Source organism: Athene cunicularia, assembly GCF_003259725.1.
Source record: "Athene cunicularia isolate RWA chromosome Z unlocalized genomic scaffold, athCun1 chrZ_part1, whole genome shotgun sequence".
NCBI classification, from domain to species: Eukaryota; Metazoa; Chordata; class Aves; order Strigiformes; family Strigidae; genus Athene; species Athene cunicularia.
Window position 1 is genome coordinate 18,315,261 of NW_020799142.1, and position 20,998 is coordinate 18,336,258.

A 20,998-nucleotide genomic window follows, 5' to 3' on the forward strand; every position below is an offset into this window, starting at 1 on the left:
GGGGGGGGGGGGGGGGGGGGGGGGGGGGGGGGGGGGGGGGAGGTATGCCAGTGCATCTCCCCTGCAGCCTGTGGAAAGACAGCAGGGCCACCCCTCTGCTGCCTGTGGAGGCCCATGGTGGAGTAGATGCCAACGTGCAGCCCATGGAGGACCCCACACTGGACCAGGTGACTGCACTTGAAGAACGCCATGACTTGTGGGAAGAAGTCCCCACTCTTGTAGTTTGGTGCTGGGAGGACTGCAACATGGCGGGGTAACCAACACCAGAGCAGCACGGGAACAACTGCGGCCTGTGGGAAGGACTCAAGTTGGAGAAAGTCTGTGGAGGACTGTCTCCTATGAGAGGGGAACCATGCTGGAGCAAGTGAAGAATGAAAGGAGTACCACTGATGCTGAGGTGGAAGAAGTGGCAGGACTGACCACATCCCCCCATTCCCTGCCCCCTGTGCCACTAGGGCCAGGTAGAAGGTAGAGAAATCATGAGCAAAACAGTTCAGGAAGAAGGGAAGTGTGGGGGAAGGTGTTTTTAAGATGCGATAATACTTCTCACTGCCCTACTCTGTTAAGTGTTATTGTTAGTGTCTGAATTAAATTGATGTTGTTTCTTACTCCCCCTAATGATTCTGTCTTTTGCCTGTGACTATAATGGGTGAGTTATCGCTCCCTGTCCTTATCTCCATTCCTGAGACTTTTGCTTTATTTCCTCCTTCCCAGTCCGGAGGGAGAAGGGGTGAGTGAGCAGCTGTGTAGTTCTCAAGTTACCCTCTGAGCTCAAACCACAACACAGTATTAAGAAAATTAAAATGATCTCCCAAGCTAATGTGTCTATGGAAGTAATAAAGTATCAGTAATCCAGACTTAGTTTTGTTCTTGGTGTTAGTGCTTGAATTAAATTGATGTTCTCTTTCCTTCCCCTCAGGAGTCTGTCTTTTGCCTGTGATTGCAATGGGTGAGTCATCCCTCTCTGTTCCTGTGCCTTTTGCTTTAGTTTCTCCTTCCCAGTCCTGAGGGGGAAGGGGTGAGTGAGTGGCTGTGTGTTGCTCAGGTGACCTCTGGGCTCAAATGATGACTGCAATGAACTGGAGAACTTTTTTTTTTTTCTTTAACATACAGTTCAGGTAAAACAGAAGTTAATTATATATCCATTGTTATAATTTCAAAGCTGTCACTGCTACTAGCAGGGAAACGATGGGGGGAAAAATAACAGTGAGAAAGGGAGAAATAGGAACTAAAGACAGATGGGGAGTATCTCTGGCCTTTGGAAGAAATTGAAAGTGGATGTTCTTTCTTTTTTTTCCCCACTCTCACCTGTACCCAATGCTTCTGTTTACCCCATTTATTTTTTCCTGTTGCTATCTGTTCCTCTCCACTGCTCAAATTCTGACATTGCTCTCTCAGCTTAAACAAAGGCAATGACAAAAATCTTAAGCCAATTACCATTTGAAAAGGTGCCCTCTGTGCATGTGTTGAGAGGAAGATGGGTGTGCAGACACTGCCATCTCACTGCTGCTCTTCTCCCCATGCAGCAGGCAGAGAGAGCCCCATTTCTTACAGTAGCACTAGGAACAGCCTCAGGTTTGTGGGAGCACAGGAGCACTCACAAGCCATACCAAATGCAATGCCTGCTGTTATTTTGCCTCAGCGATTTCTCTGTGGCAGGGCTACGTATGGTGGGCTTGACATGGAACGTGAGCAACCATGGGTCTGCAGCAGCCAGTGCACACCAAACTGATCATCCCTATAGTTATCGCATGCCTGAACTATAGCCATCCACCCCAGTGGTCTGTCCTGTCCTCCTAAATGTTTAGAAACCTACCTGAGCACTAATCAAAGCACCTCCTGAATTCCTAAACACATCTTTATTTGCTTTCCTTAGCAGGTACCAGTAAGCCTGCTATCCCCTTCTTGGGCAATGACTGATTGCCACTGATTATGTGCGTTATTGAGTGTTTGCAAGATTATTTGCACTGAACATTGACAATGAATTAGAAAATAACAAAATGAGAGATGAGAGGAAAACTGTGACATGTGATCCTTCCCTCCCATCGCCCAGTAGTAAAGAAGTTATTTCCACTCACTTTCTTGTAAGGGTAGCAAGCTTTTGTTCAGGTCTCCACCTCCTGCACACTCATACTAACAATTGGTCTTGACCCAACTGATTTGAAAATTACAAACTTTAAAAACAGATGCTTGCCTAATTATGTTACATTATCAACCTGACCTTTTAAAAGCTGAATGCTAAAGTTGACAACAGCCCTGCTGTTAAATGTCAATACCTGCCATAAGACTTGCCAGACAAACTAAGGAGACTGCATCATGTTCCTGATACTCTAGGCAAACCCAGGACTCTAAGACAGTTTGATTGGTTGCCTAGCTAAGAAGCAAACATGGTCTCATTTCAAAGGTCTGGTAATTCATGATGAATTGTATCCTGGAGGACACATGGTGATTTAAAATGGGAAAGTCAAGACATTGATGGTTATTTTTAAGCATCCTGTAGGTCTTTAAGCAAGGACTGTTTCCTTGACACCAACTCTAATAAAAACAAAAAAATCAATAAAAAAAATTTCCACACCTTCTCTAACAAATATAACTGGCAGCACTAACAGGCTCTTGATATATTGATGTGACTTAAAATGATCACTATGTGGGCTGTGATGTTCAAAACCTAAAAGCAGCATTTTTTTCCAGGTTATGACAATACTGTACTCTGCTGTCTTATGCTGAATTTTGTGGAAACTGTAGTTCCCCTTTGAATTAATTTAACAGACACAGAAAATGTTTTTTTCAGCTGTGAAGATTGCATTATCATAGCATTTTCTAAGGTTTTGTGCTGGACTGTAGGTTATCAGCTCCATTACGCAGCCTTACTACTACTTGACTCTTAAATTCAAGTTTGCAATCTTGAGAAACACACACAACAGTGTAAAGGAAGGTCTCCTTACTGAACTTCGAATAATATCAGAAGTTATCTGAGTACTAGATCCTTCATGAAGATACAGCTGATACTCACGACAGCAAAGGTTCCATTCCAGATTCGGGTGGATACATTCAGAGAGTACTCTCCCTTCAGCATAACGTCTTCCAGTTTGCATGAGATGGTACTGCATTTCACATTCTTACAGTTCTTCCAGGGTAAACAGCAAGGAAAGGCAACAGCATGCATTAAAAATACACTTTAACAAGTATTGTTTTAACATTTAGACTTTTGCCCTTGCCGTTGCCATTCTGTGTATACAAATGAAGTGCTTGCAGGCTGTAAAGAACATGCACCTTTTCTTCTATCTAAGGCAAATGCAGTATGTGTAAGAACATCCATAGGCTGCATTCTTGCACTGTGAGTGAGGAATGCCACCCCCACCGCAGCTCTTCCCACAGGTACAGCAGTGGGATTCTAAGGATCACCCTGTTCTGTGGTACTGCAGCCCTGAGTCTTACTCACCAGTTCTTTGGAAGTTCTGAAGTTCTCTTTTGTGAAAGATGCAGTATAAGGTCTTTTCCCTATTTGCAACGGATTTATCTGAGCTTGACAGGTAACACCTCTAGCCTAGGAAAGATGGCAGGAATGAAATTGGATGACATAATACTCAGGAGTTTATAGGCATCATAATAATATATATTTCTGGAATGAGATGGTGGCTGTGAAAGGCTAGATTGTAAATTCTGGATTATTTGTGGAAGACTGGATACTTTAGGAAACTAAGAGATGGTATGTGGTTTTGGTCAGAATTAAACAGCTCTTATGATAATGTTTTTCCCCCTAGGTGACCTGAAGGCTTTGTCCCAATCTAAATATTCCATATTTACTATACAGTTCCCAGGAACTTGGAGAAGGACCTAGCTGAAGAGTTCTAAAGTCATATGAAAAGTCAGTGGTGAACTGTAAAGGTAATCCGCATCTGCCAGGTATTAGACTAGTATACTGCTGACATCGTGGTCTTCCCCCTCTCCTTTATGAGGAAGGCACAAGGACAAAGGGCATAGATTCTATGAATCTCAGCCACACTATGAGGGAAATATGTTTATGGTACTGATTAAACCCCAAAACATAGCAGTTTACGTAATTCAGTTCTTCACCTGATCTGTGGTGACTGCAGTTATGTACATCAGTGGGTTATCTTTGCTGGTCAATTCTGGAAGATAGATTTTTATAGATGCCATCTTTACTGGAATACTTCCTGTTGTTACCTGCAAATCACATAACTCAACTGAGGTAGCTATACTTATGTAGGCATAAGTTACTTGATACAGCAAGACAATCAGAAATTATGGATAAGTATGGAAGAACTGGACTCCTCCTGCATCAATGTTTTTTGTACTAAGACACTCAGTGGGGTAGTAATTACATTATGCCAATAGCAAAGCAGAAAGTATACTGTGTAGCTTTGGGTCCCAGCCTGTTTCCTTAGCAAAGCTCATATTAACTGCATGAAATATGTTTTGAAAAGCAAATATTCCTGCCAGAGGCAATAGGCCTGTTATTTAGTTCTTTAGAGTAGCAGTTACAGGATTGTAAATGGAACATAATTTAAGTTTCTTCCACATTGCATATTTGGATCTAAGATTTTCTGAGCTGTGTAATAAATTCTGTGATCTAGATAGTTCTTGCATCTGGTTTGTGCACTTGATCCTTGCCAAATTTCAAATTTTAAAGTTCAAGCCTGCAAAGACTTACTTTCCTTTACCAAGTCAGCAGAAGACAAATACACTCTGTGAAAATAGTCTAACTTGGCCTGAAGTTAAGCATTAACCATCTTCTAAATATGTAAACAGTGCAGGTACCAGTCCCTCGCCCATTCTACTTGTGCAGTAAGTGCAAATTACATCCTTAACCTTAGAAAGACTGTAAGCATTTATCCCCCAGCTACTTGCAACTTTTTTTCCCTTGATTGATTCAGAAACATCAAAATCACACAGTGAAATCAGGAATGTTTTTTCAACTAGGTTTTGGGAGCAGGCCACAGGAGGAGGTAAGGCAGCCTCTCGAACCAGAACCAGAAATGTTTACGAACCTTAACTGAGAAGTTGAATGTCGGGCCAATATCTTCAAAATTATTCACAGTGGAAGGAATGTTATGACCAGAGTATACTTCATAAAAGTTGACGTTGGCAAGCCTAGTTAACAACCATAAAACAATAAATTTCAATTTGGCAGTTGCTTTGAAAACGTATGTTACTTGATGTGCTTTGTGAAACAGGTCATAAGTACAGCCAAACTAAAAATCAGTCACTTGTACTGCTGTTTGAATTTTACAAAGTTGGTTAAGAAAATACACAGTGTACTGAAGCCCAGAGCCGGTAAGCATGTGAAGGTGACAGGAGGGCTGCACAAGGCACAGGCTCTGCTCAGCCTCCTGCACACCATGGTGTTTCACTGTATACTGCAGGCTCCTCTCCCAAGCACAAACTGCAACTTTCAGCCTTGCAGGGGCCTCCCTCCTCAGAAAGGGCTCCCCGATGGTCCCCCTTGGTACACCTATAACAGCAAATGCCAACAGATTCTGAGTGAGATCCTGGGCCCTAATGCCATAGATCACAGGCAGTCTTGTTTCCACACTGCCTGGGTGTGGAAACACACACTGCACTCTGCTTGTGTGCATGGTACATATCATGTAGCCCTCAGTCTCTTCTGGGCCACTTTCTTTAATATTTATGGGTTTCAAAATTTCCAAAGTAACGTAAGGGTGGTTGCACCCCACCACAGCATGAAATTACAGGTGTGTGATGGAAGTATGTGGTGCAAGGGCCCATAAATGCTCGAGGGTCTCAGCCAGATGGGACCATTATCAAAGACAGTGAAAGCATCCCTCTGTAGCACATCCCATCGATGTGCTGCTACCTGTGAGCAGCTCCTCTGCTGAACCATTCCAGAATTGTGCCTGCTTTTCATCATTAGCTTTCATTAGGAGGCTGATTTGAGCAGTCAAAAATCAATCTGGGGAATGAGTTAATAAGGAGCAGGGGCTATCATGATTCCTACACCATAACTTTCTGTAGTACAAGGTGCAAATCTTTACCAGTGCTGCTCTCCCCATTTAATCTGGGCAACATCTGTGTGTAGAATCCCAAACTGACACATGTGCAGTCTCACAGAAGTGCTCCTCCATACTGCATCATGAATTTTTATATCCTCCATACTTTCTCCCATGGGCCTTTTCCTTGAAGGGCCGCCTCACAAGGCTTCCTAGGAAAATGTGTTGTGATGGATTTGCTGCTTCCTTACTGCTCAAATATCCAGTCCTTTCAGGATGCACAGTAATCAGCTTCCTTGTCCTTGTAGGAGTCACTAGTAAACTCATTCCCTTCTGGACTCTTCTGGAAACTCAGATTAGGAGATTTTCCTTAGAAAGGCTTCACTTCAAGATGACATTTTTTCTCAACCCTTGTATTTTAAGAGATTGCTCCTTGGCTACATTACCTGTCTCAAGAAGGAACTATCTTCAGATAGTTATTTCCTAAGTGGAAGAGTATAAAAATGAGCTAACTCCAAGGGAAGCATTTAAAATTGTGTCTTGGCTTAATGTGTATTTCCTTCAGTTCTTTTAAATTGATTGATCTCCAAGAATAACTAAGGGATTCATTCATGTCTTGACTTGCATATGGAATTGCATTTTCTCATACTCAGAAGATGCACCTGAATTCAAACCTTTATTTTTCCTTGAGTAATGCTTTTACAGATTCCATGCCTGGCCTTTTCTGAAGCACGGAGTTTCTGTTCATATTTCTCAGCCCATTAAATCTGCTGAATCAAGTTTGCACCATCTCAGTTTCCTAGGAAGCTGCTTAGGTTGCCGTGCTAGCTCCCTAGTAAAATACTTGGGTAGTCTCTGTGCCACTGGTTAACTAGTAACAAATGCTCTGCTTCTGCTGAAGTCTCATGCAACTTTCTTAGCGAGCTGAAAGAACTTTAATCATTGACTCAAATGCTTCTCCGCAGTTAAAATAATCTGCAGAAAAATTCTGAATGACTCCAGAATTGCTGCACCTAGCCACGGTGAAGGCAGGGCCAATGAGTATTCTGAGACTGCTGCTTCAAAGTGGGTTATTGAAGTAATTTTCTGTACTGTGGTCCCTATTCCAGCTCAGGTCAGCCAACAGTTCTTGGAGTCACAGTGATCTTTGAATATTCATTTCTTAAATTCATTGTTACTGTGCATTTTTGAGCAGCTTCCTCTTTTTCAAATTTCTGTCATTCTTTGAATATTTACTATTTATTTTCTATCAGTTTTTGTTTATAAATTTTGGAATGCTTTGGTATGCAAAAGCATTTTTTCACCAGGAACTAGTGACCAAGTGCATCAAATGTAACTACATGTAGTTTATCCTGTAAGTTCAGTAATTGGGAAAGATAAATCTTTTCTTTGATGAAAAGTTAAATAACCTATCTTGAGTCAAAGGTCAAACCAGTGTATTTTTGTGTCAGTTCTCATTTAAGTTAAACTGTAACTGAAATAATTCTCCTTTGGAACAGTAACAGACTAATTACTGTTTCAGTGCAGCTCAAATCACCAGGGGTTTCTAGGGCTGAAGATGAGAGGTTTCAGGGGCATGATACCAAGATCAGTCTTAAAGGGATTTTTGTTTGTCTCTCTGCCCATGCCTGCCCAGCTGTCTCTCCTTACCAACTGCCCTTCCTGGGGTAAAGGATCCCTCTTGTGACAGTCCCAACCTGCCTGCTATTAGTTCAAATCATTATCTCAAACTTCTAACAAAAGTTTGTATTTTTGGTCCAGGTTCAGCAGATATGTCCATGATTTTTTTTTTTCCGTTGTTCTTTTGTTTGGTTTTGATCACTAACTCCAGATTTGATGTAATGTTACTATATCTGAGCCCAGAGGCCCAACGTTACTGTATAGTACATACTAATTACATTATCAAAACCATAAGTACTGTTTGGTTTTTATACACTTCCATTCACATGAGCATCTGTAACAATTGTTCAGAGATAAACATGGATCCACAATTTCTTACTACACATTCCATAATTTTTCACATGTAAGACTACTGGAAGAACATACAATTCTGCTGCTGTTGATGAAGTGGGAATTTCTTATGACTTCCAAAATGAAAACAAAGTTTCACTAACTTTTCAGTGTCCTTTCAAGACTGTTACTATATTCAAATGCCTTGAAAAAATGACAGTGATTCTTTACAAATTCAGCATACCTTGTGAAGTGAATTTCTGCATCATATCGCAATGGAATTGATAAGCTGACCTGGTTGTCCAATTCTTGCTCTTCCTTACTTTCACTGTTCATCAAAACACATTTAAGCCAGGTGTATTAATATTATTTTACACAAAAAAGTTATTAACACCTAACTTACTTTCATATGATTATATACGTTACCTCAGCGCATGAAAACTTAGAATTGCCACATTCTGAAGATTTCTCAAGTTAAAGTCGAAACTGATATCAAAGGATACCTATGGAAGAAACAAGGAACACAGTGTACATTAGTTGATGGTACAACATCCAAAGGACTTCCCAACAGCAACATATTCATATGTGCAACAATTGCTCCCTGTACCTGAATTCTCCACTGATTTCTGTGTAATATTTCAGTAATTTCTAATACTGCAGAACTGCTTTGTTCTCACTTTCCCCTACAAATTGACATTGTTACACAAGCATGACTATTTGTGTTTTTAAAAATGTATAACTAGCTACAAGCTGCAACAAAAGGTGTTCGGGATTGCTTCAATTACATGCTTTTAAACACTAGCACTAAGACAAGCTTTGTAGTTATTCTTTTCTTCCATTTGTTCCAACAGGTCCACTTTCACCAATGCTATTAAAGGCTCAGAACAAAGTTAACCTTATATATATATATTTTTTATATTTTATTTTGCTCTCCATGCCACAGAACATCATGTTTCTGTTCTTTCTAGCAAGTTTCTTATTGCTCCAGTTGATTGTGTTAGAGGCTTGGAAGCCTATTTCTGTTCTGCCCTCGAGGAATAAGAGATTAAGTTCCATAAACCCATGGATATCCCCAGATTATGATGTATATGAGAAAAAGGATATACAATCTGTCCTAGGGCTTTGTGGACCACCTATCTCCTCTCAAAGCAAACTGCTTCCTTGGAGAGATCAGATTCACAGATGAGAAGAGAGAGATACCCTAGGTTCATGCAGCAGGAAGTGTTTGACAGAGATTGCCTCAGTTCCCAGGAGGCTATGCATGATGCTCTCTGCTTCTGCTCCCAGCCATCACCCTCTGAGAGTTAAAAAGCTATAGTAGCATCTGAAAGCCATAGGTATAGACAAATATGCTTCAAGAGCCTTTTATCCTTTAATCTGGCAGGCAGTCATAAGGGTTTAGTGCTTAGTTTGCTTCTTTTAATGCCACTGAAACCCAAAGGGAAGTTAAGTGCTGCCAAATCTAAGAAATGCTCACCAGGAGTAAATGCAGATTTAGGGGAAAAACAACAACAAAAAAAGCTTTTGGGCATCATTCACAATTGTTTAAACACACTAGTTGTACCTGTTGTCCTGTTCTGAAAACAGGATAGCTTATTTGGCAAATGATTGTACTTTGTGTTGTTCCCGTTTGACACGAGACTTCAGTCCCATCACTCTGCAGAGGAAACAAACAGAGAAGTCATCTTAGTATCAGGTTTTGATAAAGCAGAGAGGAAGTTCCCAGTCTGTATTTTGAACAGGACACGTTTTATGCTAAGGAGTAGTACAAATAGGTGTTATGGCAGTAATTCCTAGAGATGCAGCATATAGGTGGGGCATAGGCAGCACTAAGAGACAGGCTGGAGAAAGGTTGGACAAGGACCAGTCCCATGAGATTTCTTGTGTGCTGTAATGATCTTGTTCGAATTTTATGCTAGGCTTGGAAGAAGGAATAGAAGCTAGAGAGTACAGGTCACATCCAGAATTAAATCTACAGTGCTTTTTTACAGACCTTCTGTAGACATTTACATGACCTGAGAGCTAGTTAGGTACTCTCGCTGTAGAGATTAGTTTGCAGAGATGAATTTTTCCTATTTTTTTGTAGGAAAACCTACAACACATAAGTATTTATTTACTGCTTTGCAGAATACTTTGCATCTTGATGTACCACAGTAAAGATAAACTTGTAGACCATAGCCAGTTATCATCACTTTGAAAAAAATTCATTTAAATGTACAAACGTACTGTCTTTTTTTACAAGAACCTTAGCAGACATTTACCATTCAGGAATTATGCTACCAAAAAAAAAAAAAAAAAAAAAAAAAAAAAAAAAAAAACAGCACCCACAGCACCCATACATTCTCAGCCTATGCTTTTCTTCCTGTTTTGAAGTAGGCACATTTCTGGTCAAAAGCTTCACTTGCAGACTGAAACACTTCTAAGCAAATGGGCTCTTAAAGCAAGAGAAAATCCTAGCTTCAGTGTCGTCTTTTGGCATGAGTGGAATGAGCAGTTTTGCTGCACAACAGGATGGGGAGGTAGAGGGGTACTCTCAGCACTGTGTGGAGTACTTCTGCCAGTTCATTGTTCAGGAAAATGCTGCTCTTGGGCAGCAATGAATGCTCCTATCCCTTTTCTCCCTTCAGTGTAGGGATTGCTTTGGATTTTACCCCTAGGATGATCATGCACCTCTCCAGTAGTGGCCTGACCACATTAAGGACTCAGGTCTGGATTTCATCCTTCAAGAATTGTTTGGGAGCAACAGTGGAGATTATAGATTTACTGCATTCCCCAAAATAGTATGTATATAATTCCTTTCTTTCCCCTTTTCTAAGACAAAATTCATTAGAAGAGCTTCTGGTATAGCAATCATTTCAATCTGATTAACTGTCTAACTGGAACACATGGCCTTGACAGTAACACTATTTCTAAATCTAAGGTCTGTGCTTTAAGGCACATCAGTGACGCTGCATGCTTGATTTATGAAATACAAATTTCCTGTGGTGCAGTAACTGCATTCAGGCATGTTGTTGGGAGTCAAGCAGAAGATGTGGGTGCCAAAACCTGAAGTGAGGAAAAGGTGACTGAAATACTGAGGTGAGGTCAAACTCAACAGGTTGCCAACTTTTATGCTGAGTTGGCAGTGTCTCTCCTTGACCTAAATAAATTGATATGCTGAAGGGAATAATTCTGGTATCTAAGAAAATAAATTGGGATAGAAGTTTGCACACACATTCTTTTCTGGGATAGGCACTACTAGAAAGAAAAAAAAAATAAATTCCAAGAACCTCGAAAATCAGTGGCAGTAACAGAAATGGTGAGGTTGGGTATCACATACCGGTAAAGATGATGAAGCAAAAAACAAGTTGTCTGAAAACGTAGCCTGGATTCTTGTGTTATATGCATTTTCCTTTTTATTTCTCAATTTCACATTGAACGTTAATCTTCTGGTTTTGCTGCTGACAACAAACTGCTGTTTGCTGTTGGAAAATAAGTCCATTGTTTTAAACAGAGGTACTAGAACAGCTGTGGATCATGAAAATGTGTTGCCTGTAGCCAACAACAAACAACAAGCACAGCAAGACATTTCCTACATTCTATGCCCTTAAACGCTCTGCTTTCTAAACTCTTTGACATAAGAAACCCTGTGATGGTGTTTCTTAAAATTGAATGGGATTAGCATCTTCTCAAAGTGCAGGACCTTGATTATGTTTGGTCAAAGTCACTTTGCTGAATTTTCAAGCACTCTACCCTGGTGGGGAGGTGGGCAGAGTGGGCAGATGACCCAGATGGCAGCTCCAGGAAGAGGCAGCCCTGTCTCTCTGTATACTGTACATGTATGTGTATACCTGCATGTGGACTGGGAATATGTGCTGCCCGAATGGCTGACCTCAGGTCCCCAGCAGGACAGCCTGCTGCAGCTTCCTCACTGCTCCCTGTGGAAGGGACCAAGATGGCTGCTGCAGCTGCTGCTGCTTTCCCAAAATGATCCCATTCCTGACAGCAGCCAGCCAGACATGATTCTTCTGAATGTTCACTGGGTCCTCATCCATAAGGTACCAAAACTTGCGTTTGTCTAAGCTGACAAGAGTGTTACTTCCATATCTGTGTTCCTATTATACCTCTTTTTCCTTGATTGGTTTAGACAGAAATGCTATTGCTTTTTTTATCTCTGCTATTTCTAAGTAGAACGAGAAAGACATTCTCATCTAGAAATTCATCCAAAGCCTGCAGACAAACCAACTGGTGAAAACTTAGCACCTGACCCCAACAATGCCACTGATTCAGCTCTTACCCATCATTTGCCTTCTGCTGAACACTCAGAACAAGATCACAGATACAAAGTTCATCTTCACCACAGTCTTTAATAAAAGGAATCTATGAAAACCAAAAACATTTTCTGAATTACAGGGCCCAACTTCAAAATTATCTATAGACAGTAGAGTGCGAACACCTTTGAGGGGAAGCACATTCTTGGCTTGCAGTTAAGAAAATCTCTCTGAAGGGAATTAAAAACTCTTACACATGAACAAGTTAACACTGAGTAACATGTTGCTACATGTCAATTGATCCATAGGAACGGTGCAGGCAGTTATTGTTAACTCACAACAAACGTGATTTAATCACAGGGGTTCCATCTCTCTTTTCTGTACTCTTTTTACTGCAGGATAAACTAACCTAAAATAGTTCATCTTTGCCCTCAACTAGAAGTTCACATCAACAGTAACAAGGATCAGTGAGCATGCTTGTTCAAATGCCATGGTGGCTGATATGTGTGTGTGTGAGTAAGCCCATGCAATACAGATAAAGGTATAAAAGGAACCAGGGGACACCCCTGCCAGGTGCCTGCTTTCAGCCCAGTGAATTAACTGAAACACCAGTTTTCACTTGCAGGTACCTCTTTGGTGTTTGTGGGGGCCACACATTATGGACACTTGTACAGCCATGTGTTTTTCAATAGTAAATCTGCATACTTACACTATAGGCCACAGATACAGGAGAATATATATCAAGGACAGGGCTGGAGCCAGGATTTGCAAGACCAATGTCAATGCGCAAACTAAGCGAATTTACTGCATCGGAAGGTTCCTGTAAAACACATGGTTCAGATGATAGTTCTCAGCACAGTAAACAGGGTAAAAATTGTAATTCTACTATAAATTGAGAATGCACAGTAAAATCATACTTGCTCTAAAAATGAAGTAACAGTACAAACCTTAATTTCTTGACTGAAATAATTTTGTGGGATTGCCTAATGTGGGCTCCTCTTGCTAAACAGCTTTTAGTGCCATGTCCATGATAAAACTTGTTTTCCTAAGATCATTGGAGACACTATTCATCAGTCAGTTCTAGGGCTAAGAAACATGCAGATTCTCTGCAGCTGCAGAACATGGTCCTCAAAAGCCACCACCAGGTGACTTTCATTCTCACCTGGCTGCACAAATCAAATTCCTATTCCACTCTGCCTTACTATTGCAGAGAGCAGCTGGGCCTGAGCAACACTAAACCACAGTGTACCTCACGTGTCCTCTATTTCTTAGTACTGCATGAATACCCTTCTAGCTCATGGCTCCACAATGGCACTAAATGTGATCAACAATCACAGAATCACAGCATATCAGGTTGGAAGGAACCTCAAGGATCACCTGGTTCAAGCTTTCTTGGCAAAAGCACTGTCTGGACATGATGGCCCAAAACCCTGTCCACGTGGATCTTAAAAGTGTCCAGTGTTGGGAATTCACCACTTTCTTGGGGAGATCATTTTAAATGGCTGATTTTCCCATTGTGAAAAATTTTCCTCTTGTGTCTAATCAGAATCTCCCCACGAGTAACTCATACACATTACCCCTCATCTTTTCCAAAGTCAAAGATATTTGCACTGCAAAGAAAAGCAGGAGTTGAAGTCCTTTATGTGACCTATCATCATGTAGGGTGCTTAAGGCAGTTCTTACAGCCATGTTCAGTCTTTGGTTCTAGAGAAAGATGGGGACTTGCTTATTTTAATGTTTTTCCTCAGTGTATATTAGGGCTAACGTGCACCAGAAGTCTGCCTGAAATGCTCATAAAAACATTTGCGTATATGTCTTAGTTCTTACAGAAGAATCTACTAAGAGGGAAATTAAAATCTGTTGGAACTATGGACTACAGGCTCGGTGTTATGTCAGAGCTGAATTACGTAATTAAGAACTGCCTCTTCTACCCTAAAAAGCTGTGCTGAATTTGCCAGTTATTAGCTTATTTGAAATCAGAGTCTTACTAAGTATTTTTCAGTTGTGGGGAATTTGAGAAATGTAAATCACTGAGTACACCATACATGAAATTCACCTTACAGACAAAAAAATGATCAGAGGAAGACATTGATTAATTTTGTCACATAAAACTGGCTGCAACTGCATTTACCTGTACACTGAAGATATCATGAACACAGTTCTTCTCATGACGTACCACAAGATTCCTCTGCATGTACCTTTCATTATTTTCTTTGAACAGCCCTCTAGAAGTCACTCTAAAAGACTGGAGATCTGCATCCAGTGTTGCATTGTACTTTATAGCTGCAAGAAGAATAACAGTACATTTTTTGCTGAGTATGACTGCTCATGATCTCATTAATGCACTCAAGATTACAGAGTGACCAGGCTTTCCAAACCACACTAAGTATTTTATTTTCTTCATAGCTTGATAAACACAGAGCAGTCTCAAAATAAAAAAAAATTCTCTTGTGTTTTCCAAAGCAGTCAAACAGGTTTAAATCCTAAATTCTCATCCACAGAGAGCACATTAAATGGCAATCAATCCAGTCTCCACTGCAGATGTCTGAGCCTGCAGCTCAGGCAAGAAGCCAGTCAGCAGGGCCAGGATTACGGCTAGATAAAGGGGCCTTGCAACAATATCCCTGAACTCTGAGAAGACTATAATCTGCATCTTCTCTTCAATCACATAATAATTCCTGTTGTCTTCTCTTCATATTATGACTAATACGCTGTGGAAGTTCACCATTGTTTTATAGCTCACAATCACAGCACTGAAGCATGGTGTTATCCACAATGTTTAAGTATATAGCTTCATGAGAGGCCAGTGTTGGTCTCAGAAATATTTGGTGCTCTCCTGTCTTCTGAAAAGATGAGTTTCTCCCCACTGAGATCTGCATTGAGCCTATGGAATTTATTCTTTTTTTGTTTGTTTTTTCCTGAAGAGAGAAGCAAAGTCAGCAGTCTGCTGTTGAAACCAGCAGGTTGAAGAAAAATCAGCTTCTCGTAATTATATTTTCTGGGGTTTGTTGAACACCAAGGATACAGCTATCCTTTATACTGTTAATTCCTCACTTTTTAAAGATTATGGAGCCAGTGATGAAAGTAGGTCTTAAAAACACCTTCTCAAGCACTTAAGTTTTATATTGACTTTACCTTCCTTGACATTTAATCTAATATATCTTTAGAATTTTCACTATTCATTCACGTAATGGACTTTTGAAGAAATTAATGTAAGTCATTGAAATACTCTTACCCACTTGATTATTTCTCTTAGCAGGTCTAAATGTAGCCTGAAAACATATTTGGACCGTTATTTCTGTGTTCTTGTTCAGCAGGCTGATTTTCTCAGGTTTAAATGAGGCAATTATGGACACATTTGCAATGCTTTGTGACCTGAAAAAAATTTTTAAAAGGTTGTGTGTGATTTTTCAAGACAACTGGGTAACATAGAAGCTATTACTATCTATAAATGTAACATTGATTTCTCAATGTAAACATTTTTTAATAGCACTGGTAAAATTATTTTTCTTTGTATATATGTGATTTTATTAATACAGTAGCTTTCAGTAATGACAATAAATAATTTATCATGTCAAATTAATGGATGATGAATAGCTTCATCCTAATGCTCTAATCCTTCCCTTAAGATAACAGAGAATGAAGCCCTTGTCCTGTTTTCCCGATAAGTAACCTTCTTCTGCTCCTTTAGGGAAGGTACTGATCTCTCCTCTGGGAAGGGAAAGAAGGGTAATTCTTCATTTTAATTAATAATCTTATTTTTCAGAAAAACAACTTGCATGTAATTAATCAAGATTTTGAAGAACAGTTTCAAAGGAACCCTGCATGTAAAAACAAACACTTTTGATTAAAGTGAAACTCATTAATCAAATCAAATGGCAGAATGAAAGAGAAATGAGCATCTTCATTAATCAAATCTAAGTAAATGCTGGTACTCCAAGGAACATAATTTTCTTTAATGAAATTCCCACTGGCACCAGCAGCAGTTTTACTGTGGTCAAAAGTCCAAACTGACCATTCATTTTTAATAATTTTATTTCATTATGAAATAAGTAGCAATTCAGTGATGTTTTTCTTCTTACAATAGGGAGCCTCAGGCAAGAAGACAGGCAAAAGATAGGGAAAGCAAGCTGTATTTTAAATTTAGTACCTCAGGCAAGTAGTGGAAAATACACAGTACTTAGAAAGGCAGATCTGGGATATGTAAAGCCTTTCTTTATTTTGTGAAAGTACTCAGACTGTACATGCCAGAAAAGATGGGTTTCTTGCCAGAAGTAAGTGCCAGCTCTTTCACTGCTCTCTGTCCTTACCCCTCGGGGCAGCTCTCTCCCCTTATCAGTGTAGCAGCCAGTGAAGCTCATGCAGGTTGTGTGGGAAGTGGTTTCATCTGTCTCAGGCTCAGCTATCAAAATTATAGTGTGGCTACTGAAGTACTGCTGTTACAAATACTCTCAAGCAAGCCTCACTGCCTGCTGCTGCCCCTTCCCTCAGGACCATGTATCTGCACAGCAACAGTGGGCAGGGATGTCTCCTGGTCCTCCCCACCCATGCCCAGGTCCCTCCTGGCAGCCCCTGCCACCCGGCTTCCCCCTGTGTGCCCAGGCTCTTCCCCCCCACACTGCCTTGGCTTTCAACAGTTTGATGATAAATAAAAAAGTTTTAGTGTGATGCTGTTCTTCAGCTAGCTATTATGATAGCAGCAATGAGGCAATAAACATGTTAGCTCTGAACACACAGAATAGAAGAGCTTTTGGGTTTGTTTGCTTTGCTGTTTAATGAAATGCTCAACTTGCATCTGAATCATTAAGCACTTCCTTTCTGAAAGAGTTTACCAACCATAGCAGAACTACATTTCCATCAGCACCAACTGATACGTCAGTAATGTCATCGTCATCTAAGTCTCTATGGCCATCTACTGATCTTCCAAAGAATTGAAGCCGTTGTCCAAAAGCAGAATCTGATCCTAAAATTTTCTGGGAAAGAGAGTTTGGTTACTGAGTTTGCCACAAGTGGGCTTAAGTCTGTAGACAGCAGCCTAAGCAATGGATTTTCACTGGTAACTCCCTGTATACGCAGTGTATTGTTTAAAGAAAATGCTTTTGTGGATGTTTTATCAGATGCTTTTAAGCACTTTTTCCTCCCATGTTGGAGCAGGCAATGAACTAGATTTTTCTGTCCTGGGAGTAGATCAAATAACTGACAGCTGTATGCCAGCTAGTACTTACTGGAAACTTCTTCCATCTCACATTGAGCAACTCAAAGAATAGGAAGCTTAACAGGACTTCTAATAAGTACTTTCTGCAACCATAAAGTCTGCATGGAAACTGACATTAAAAATACCATTATATTAGCATACAGAATATGCAAAGACCCTTGAAAGTCTTTTTCTTTAATACTATATGTTAATAATTAACAGAGGTGGGATTTATCTAATCTTCATTGCTGTACATCAAACCTAAAAACCTGAATAATGGGTGTCAAAAAATGTATAGGAAATTAGCTGATTTCATACATGTGCACCAAAAATTATGAGAGGCTCAGACAGGGCATCTTGCAAGTCCTTTTCCTCTATATGCTTCAGTTATCAATACCACAACATCAACCAGGGCATGCTGGCAGCTGAAGTAAGGAGAGGCAGAAAATTTGAAATAAACCATGAGAATAACAATACTCCTTTTAGAGTATTTAGAGGATGAAACAGTAGCCAATTTAAAGAGAAAATCCTTCTGTTTTTCTCTAGCAGATCTGAAGGCACTGAGTACAGCATTATGCAACAAAGGTATTTACCTGAGAATATCTGGTACGTATAGTCTTTTGAAATCCATTGTAAATGTAAATTGCTCCAGAGTTTTGGTTTTCCAGTGGTGCACCTATTACAACATCATTAAAGCCATCCAAATCAATGTCTGCAAGTGGTGTGATCGCTGATCCAAAGCGAGCATTTTCTGACCCCTGTGGACCTTCCAAGAGTTCTTGTTGATCCAAAATTCCCTTTAAAAAAAGGAAAAAGAAGAAAAAGCAAAAACACAGCTATCATTGCACCAGATTAGACATAGAAGCAGTATCTATGTGCATTGTTTTTTGTTTCTGTTTTCCAGTACATTCCCCTTGGACTGCTTAAGCCTGAATTCCTTCCCCATTGTATTGCCCATTCAGTTTGCATTATGTCTCAGAGTCTTGGCAAGCATTACACAGAAAAATCAAAGCACGCTATGCAAAGCACTAACAGCAAATATTACCATATGTATGAAGTTTAAATGCTCTCACTGTCCTCATCTGACTGTTCTGAAAGTTTCACAATACATTGAAAATACAGTTTCCAGTTTTGGATTACCATTTTTTATGCAGAGGGAATGGAAATTATGTAACTGGACATAATTCTTTGAAACAGAAATGGAATTTCCTAACTAAACTAATGCAAAAAACATGTGTCCAAATGCTAAAGTCTTGATCTCTCCTGTGCCAGTGAAGAAAGATTGGAGAGATTTATAGTTAAATAATCACATTTACACTAGCTTAAATTCAACTCTCTGGCAAATATTGTTCTCATCTTTAACCTGTTATCACACTGTGCTTAGAATTTTAGAAATACGAGACAAGTTATTTATTAAAAATTACTAGAAAAGTATTATTTGTGCAACATGGACAAGTTGCACAAATCAGATTATATAAAAAAAAATTATTTCCTTATTCTTAACTTTTAAATATTTTTAAATCTAACATTTGACAAAGACTAAAAGCTGTAAGGATAGTCTTCCAATTTATTCAGTTTTCAAATAAAAGAAAAAAATACTTTCATTTTTCTTTTCTTCTGGATTTTGTGTCTAATTCCACATTCACAAAGACCAACACTGGCTGCCAGCAGTATCACTTCTAGCACCTCTATCTACCTTGATAAAATTGCTTTAGAGTTTGCTGTTGCTCCAAATGACCTGACGGTGAGGAGGATGGTCCTTCCTCTCTATTTATTTGATTGCAATTTACCTAGTAAAAAGGCATGTCCAGTTTTCTCTGATGGATGGCAGGTATTAATTTACTTTGCATATCCAGACATCCAGTGATTGATTGAGAGACTATTCAAAAAAATGCCAGAGGCTTCAGGACTGTTAATACAGATATTCAGAAAACATCTACTACAGGTCTGAATAAAAAACACAGTCAGTCAAGCAGCAGAAAAATAACGTAATTTCACTGAACAAAGGAGACAACATGAATAATAGCAACCATCCAGTGTGAAAGTCTACGAAACAATGTAGAAAACTAGAAGAGCATTTATTAGAACCATTTTGGGAACACTGTTAGGTATTGAACAGATTTGCCAAAATCAAATGGCAAACAATTAGCAAAAGACTTTTCAGAGTTTTTTAGTTCTTAAAGTTTTTCAGAGAAATGGTCAAAGTTGTGTTCTATTTGTGTAGAGTGCCTAAAACCAGGAGCCACCTAGAACAGCAGGCCCTTGGTCACTAATAGTGCTTAGCTACTAACTTGCTTATTGACTCCATTTTCATCTGTTCCAGCTGGCTTGTTCCCAGATTACATGCACAAGCAGCTCTGGGGAAAGTCTGCAGCTGCTCCTGAAAAGCAGAATGGGCAAGATCGCACTGGGAGGGGCTTCGTTCACAGTCCTGTTAGGCAGGCAGGCTTGGCATCCTTTACTGCTGCCCTTTACACCACACCCTGGGAAAAGCATGTGCTTAATTTCTCCTTACAAAACCACAACTCGCAATATTTCCAACACTTTGAAAAAGATACAGTAGTGACTTATGGGCCCTGAGGAGATGTAGGGCCAAAGGCTTTTCTGCATGCATGTGGCCAGTTTGCTTTGAAAAAAGCTAGCCCTAAGCAGTGCCAGCTTGAGCAAGTCTGCTGCACCAGTTGGCTGTGAGGCTACGTATCACTGCTCTGATCACCCTCTGATTTAACAGAACTGTAGTCCAAGGAACAATAGTAAGTCCCTCCAGATGCAACTGAAAATATCAGCACTTACCATGGATGGAGAGGCAGGAAGCTGATTACAGCTTTGCTACAGTGCCATTCTTACCTTTGTGATGGAAAACATGTATACTCTCCCTTCTTCTTTCTTCATGTCATTCATAAACATTGGTGCACCCACAAGCAGCACATCTGTCACAGAATCCCCATTAACATCCACTGAACACACCACACTGCCAAAGTAGGAGCCAATCTGAAATCAGTAGTAAGAGTCACATTTGTCTGTGGGTTTTGTAAAGCATAATGTTTAGCACCTGACTCAGAAAAATTACACCCAGAAATAGTTCAATACTAATGAATGAAACTTCCCATTGGAATGTAATTACTCTATAACATACTCCAGTGTTTGAAGAATCATATCCTTACCATTGTTTCTGCCCAGTAGCTTTACCACGCAGGAGTGAGAATGCAAACAAGGAATAAGCCATGAGAGGTATATTGGTATATTTTTATATCTTAAACTGGGCACATGAAACTACCCAATCTCTTATTTAGTCTCAGATTTGTCTTACTAACAGACAAAACCAAACCCATCTAAACTCACAGCTCTTTCCCAAACGGAGGGGGTGGGGAGGGGGGCATGGAAGCAGCTTCCAAATCTCTCTTTCGATGCTCTCTACCTCACAACTTCTCAGGCAGAGTGAAGCTCACTGAGTCTCTCCCACCCAGAAGTGCTGACAGAATAATACATCAAGTAGCTTTGCATATTATCTTTTACCACTAATTAGATGACTTCCTAAAATACTGTTTAAAAGTTACAATTAACCTTATTGAAATAGTCTAGTGGCAAAGAAAAGTTCAAGTGAATTCTAAAGGCATTGCAAGAAAGTGGAA

At 39.9% G+C, this 20,998-nt stretch overlaps 1 protein-coding gene across 1 annotated transcript in view; it reads right to left on the reverse strand.

Moving 5' to 3' along the window:
• The window catches only part of ITGA2 (integrin subunit alpha 2), a 69,393-nt gene that overhangs the window by 6,699 nt on the left and 41,696 nt on the right, over positions 1-20,998 (reverse strand). Inside the window, exons 13-27 of the mRNA XM_026865794.1 lie at positions 20,214-20,357; positions 17,960-18,163; positions 17,009-17,145; positions 15,408-15,547; positions 14,304-14,455; positions 12,882-12,992; positions 12,199-12,281; positions 11,242-11,383; positions 9,487-9,579; positions 8,349-8,425; positions 8,167-8,250; positions 5,013-5,115; positions 4,078-4,188; positions 3,443-3,547; positions 3,014-3,127 (exon numbers count right to left, since the gene is read on the reverse strand). Of these exons, the coding sequence (XP_026721595.1) occupies positions 3,014-3,127; positions 3,443-3,547; positions 4,078-4,188; positions 5,013-5,115; positions 8,167-8,250; positions 8,349-8,425; positions 9,487-9,579; positions 11,242-11,383; positions 12,199-12,281; positions 12,882-12,992; positions 14,304-14,455; positions 15,408-15,547; positions 17,009-17,145; positions 17,960-18,163; positions 20,214-20,357 (1,800 nt within the window). The remainder of the gene's footprint in view (positions 1-3,013; positions 3,128-3,442; positions 3,548-4,077; positions 4,189-5,012; positions 5,116-8,166; positions 8,251-8,348; positions 8,426-9,486; positions 9,580-11,241; positions 11,384-12,198; positions 12,282-12,881; positions 12,993-14,303; positions 14,456-15,407; positions 15,548-17,008; positions 17,146-17,959; positions 18,164-20,213; positions 20,358-20,998) is intronic.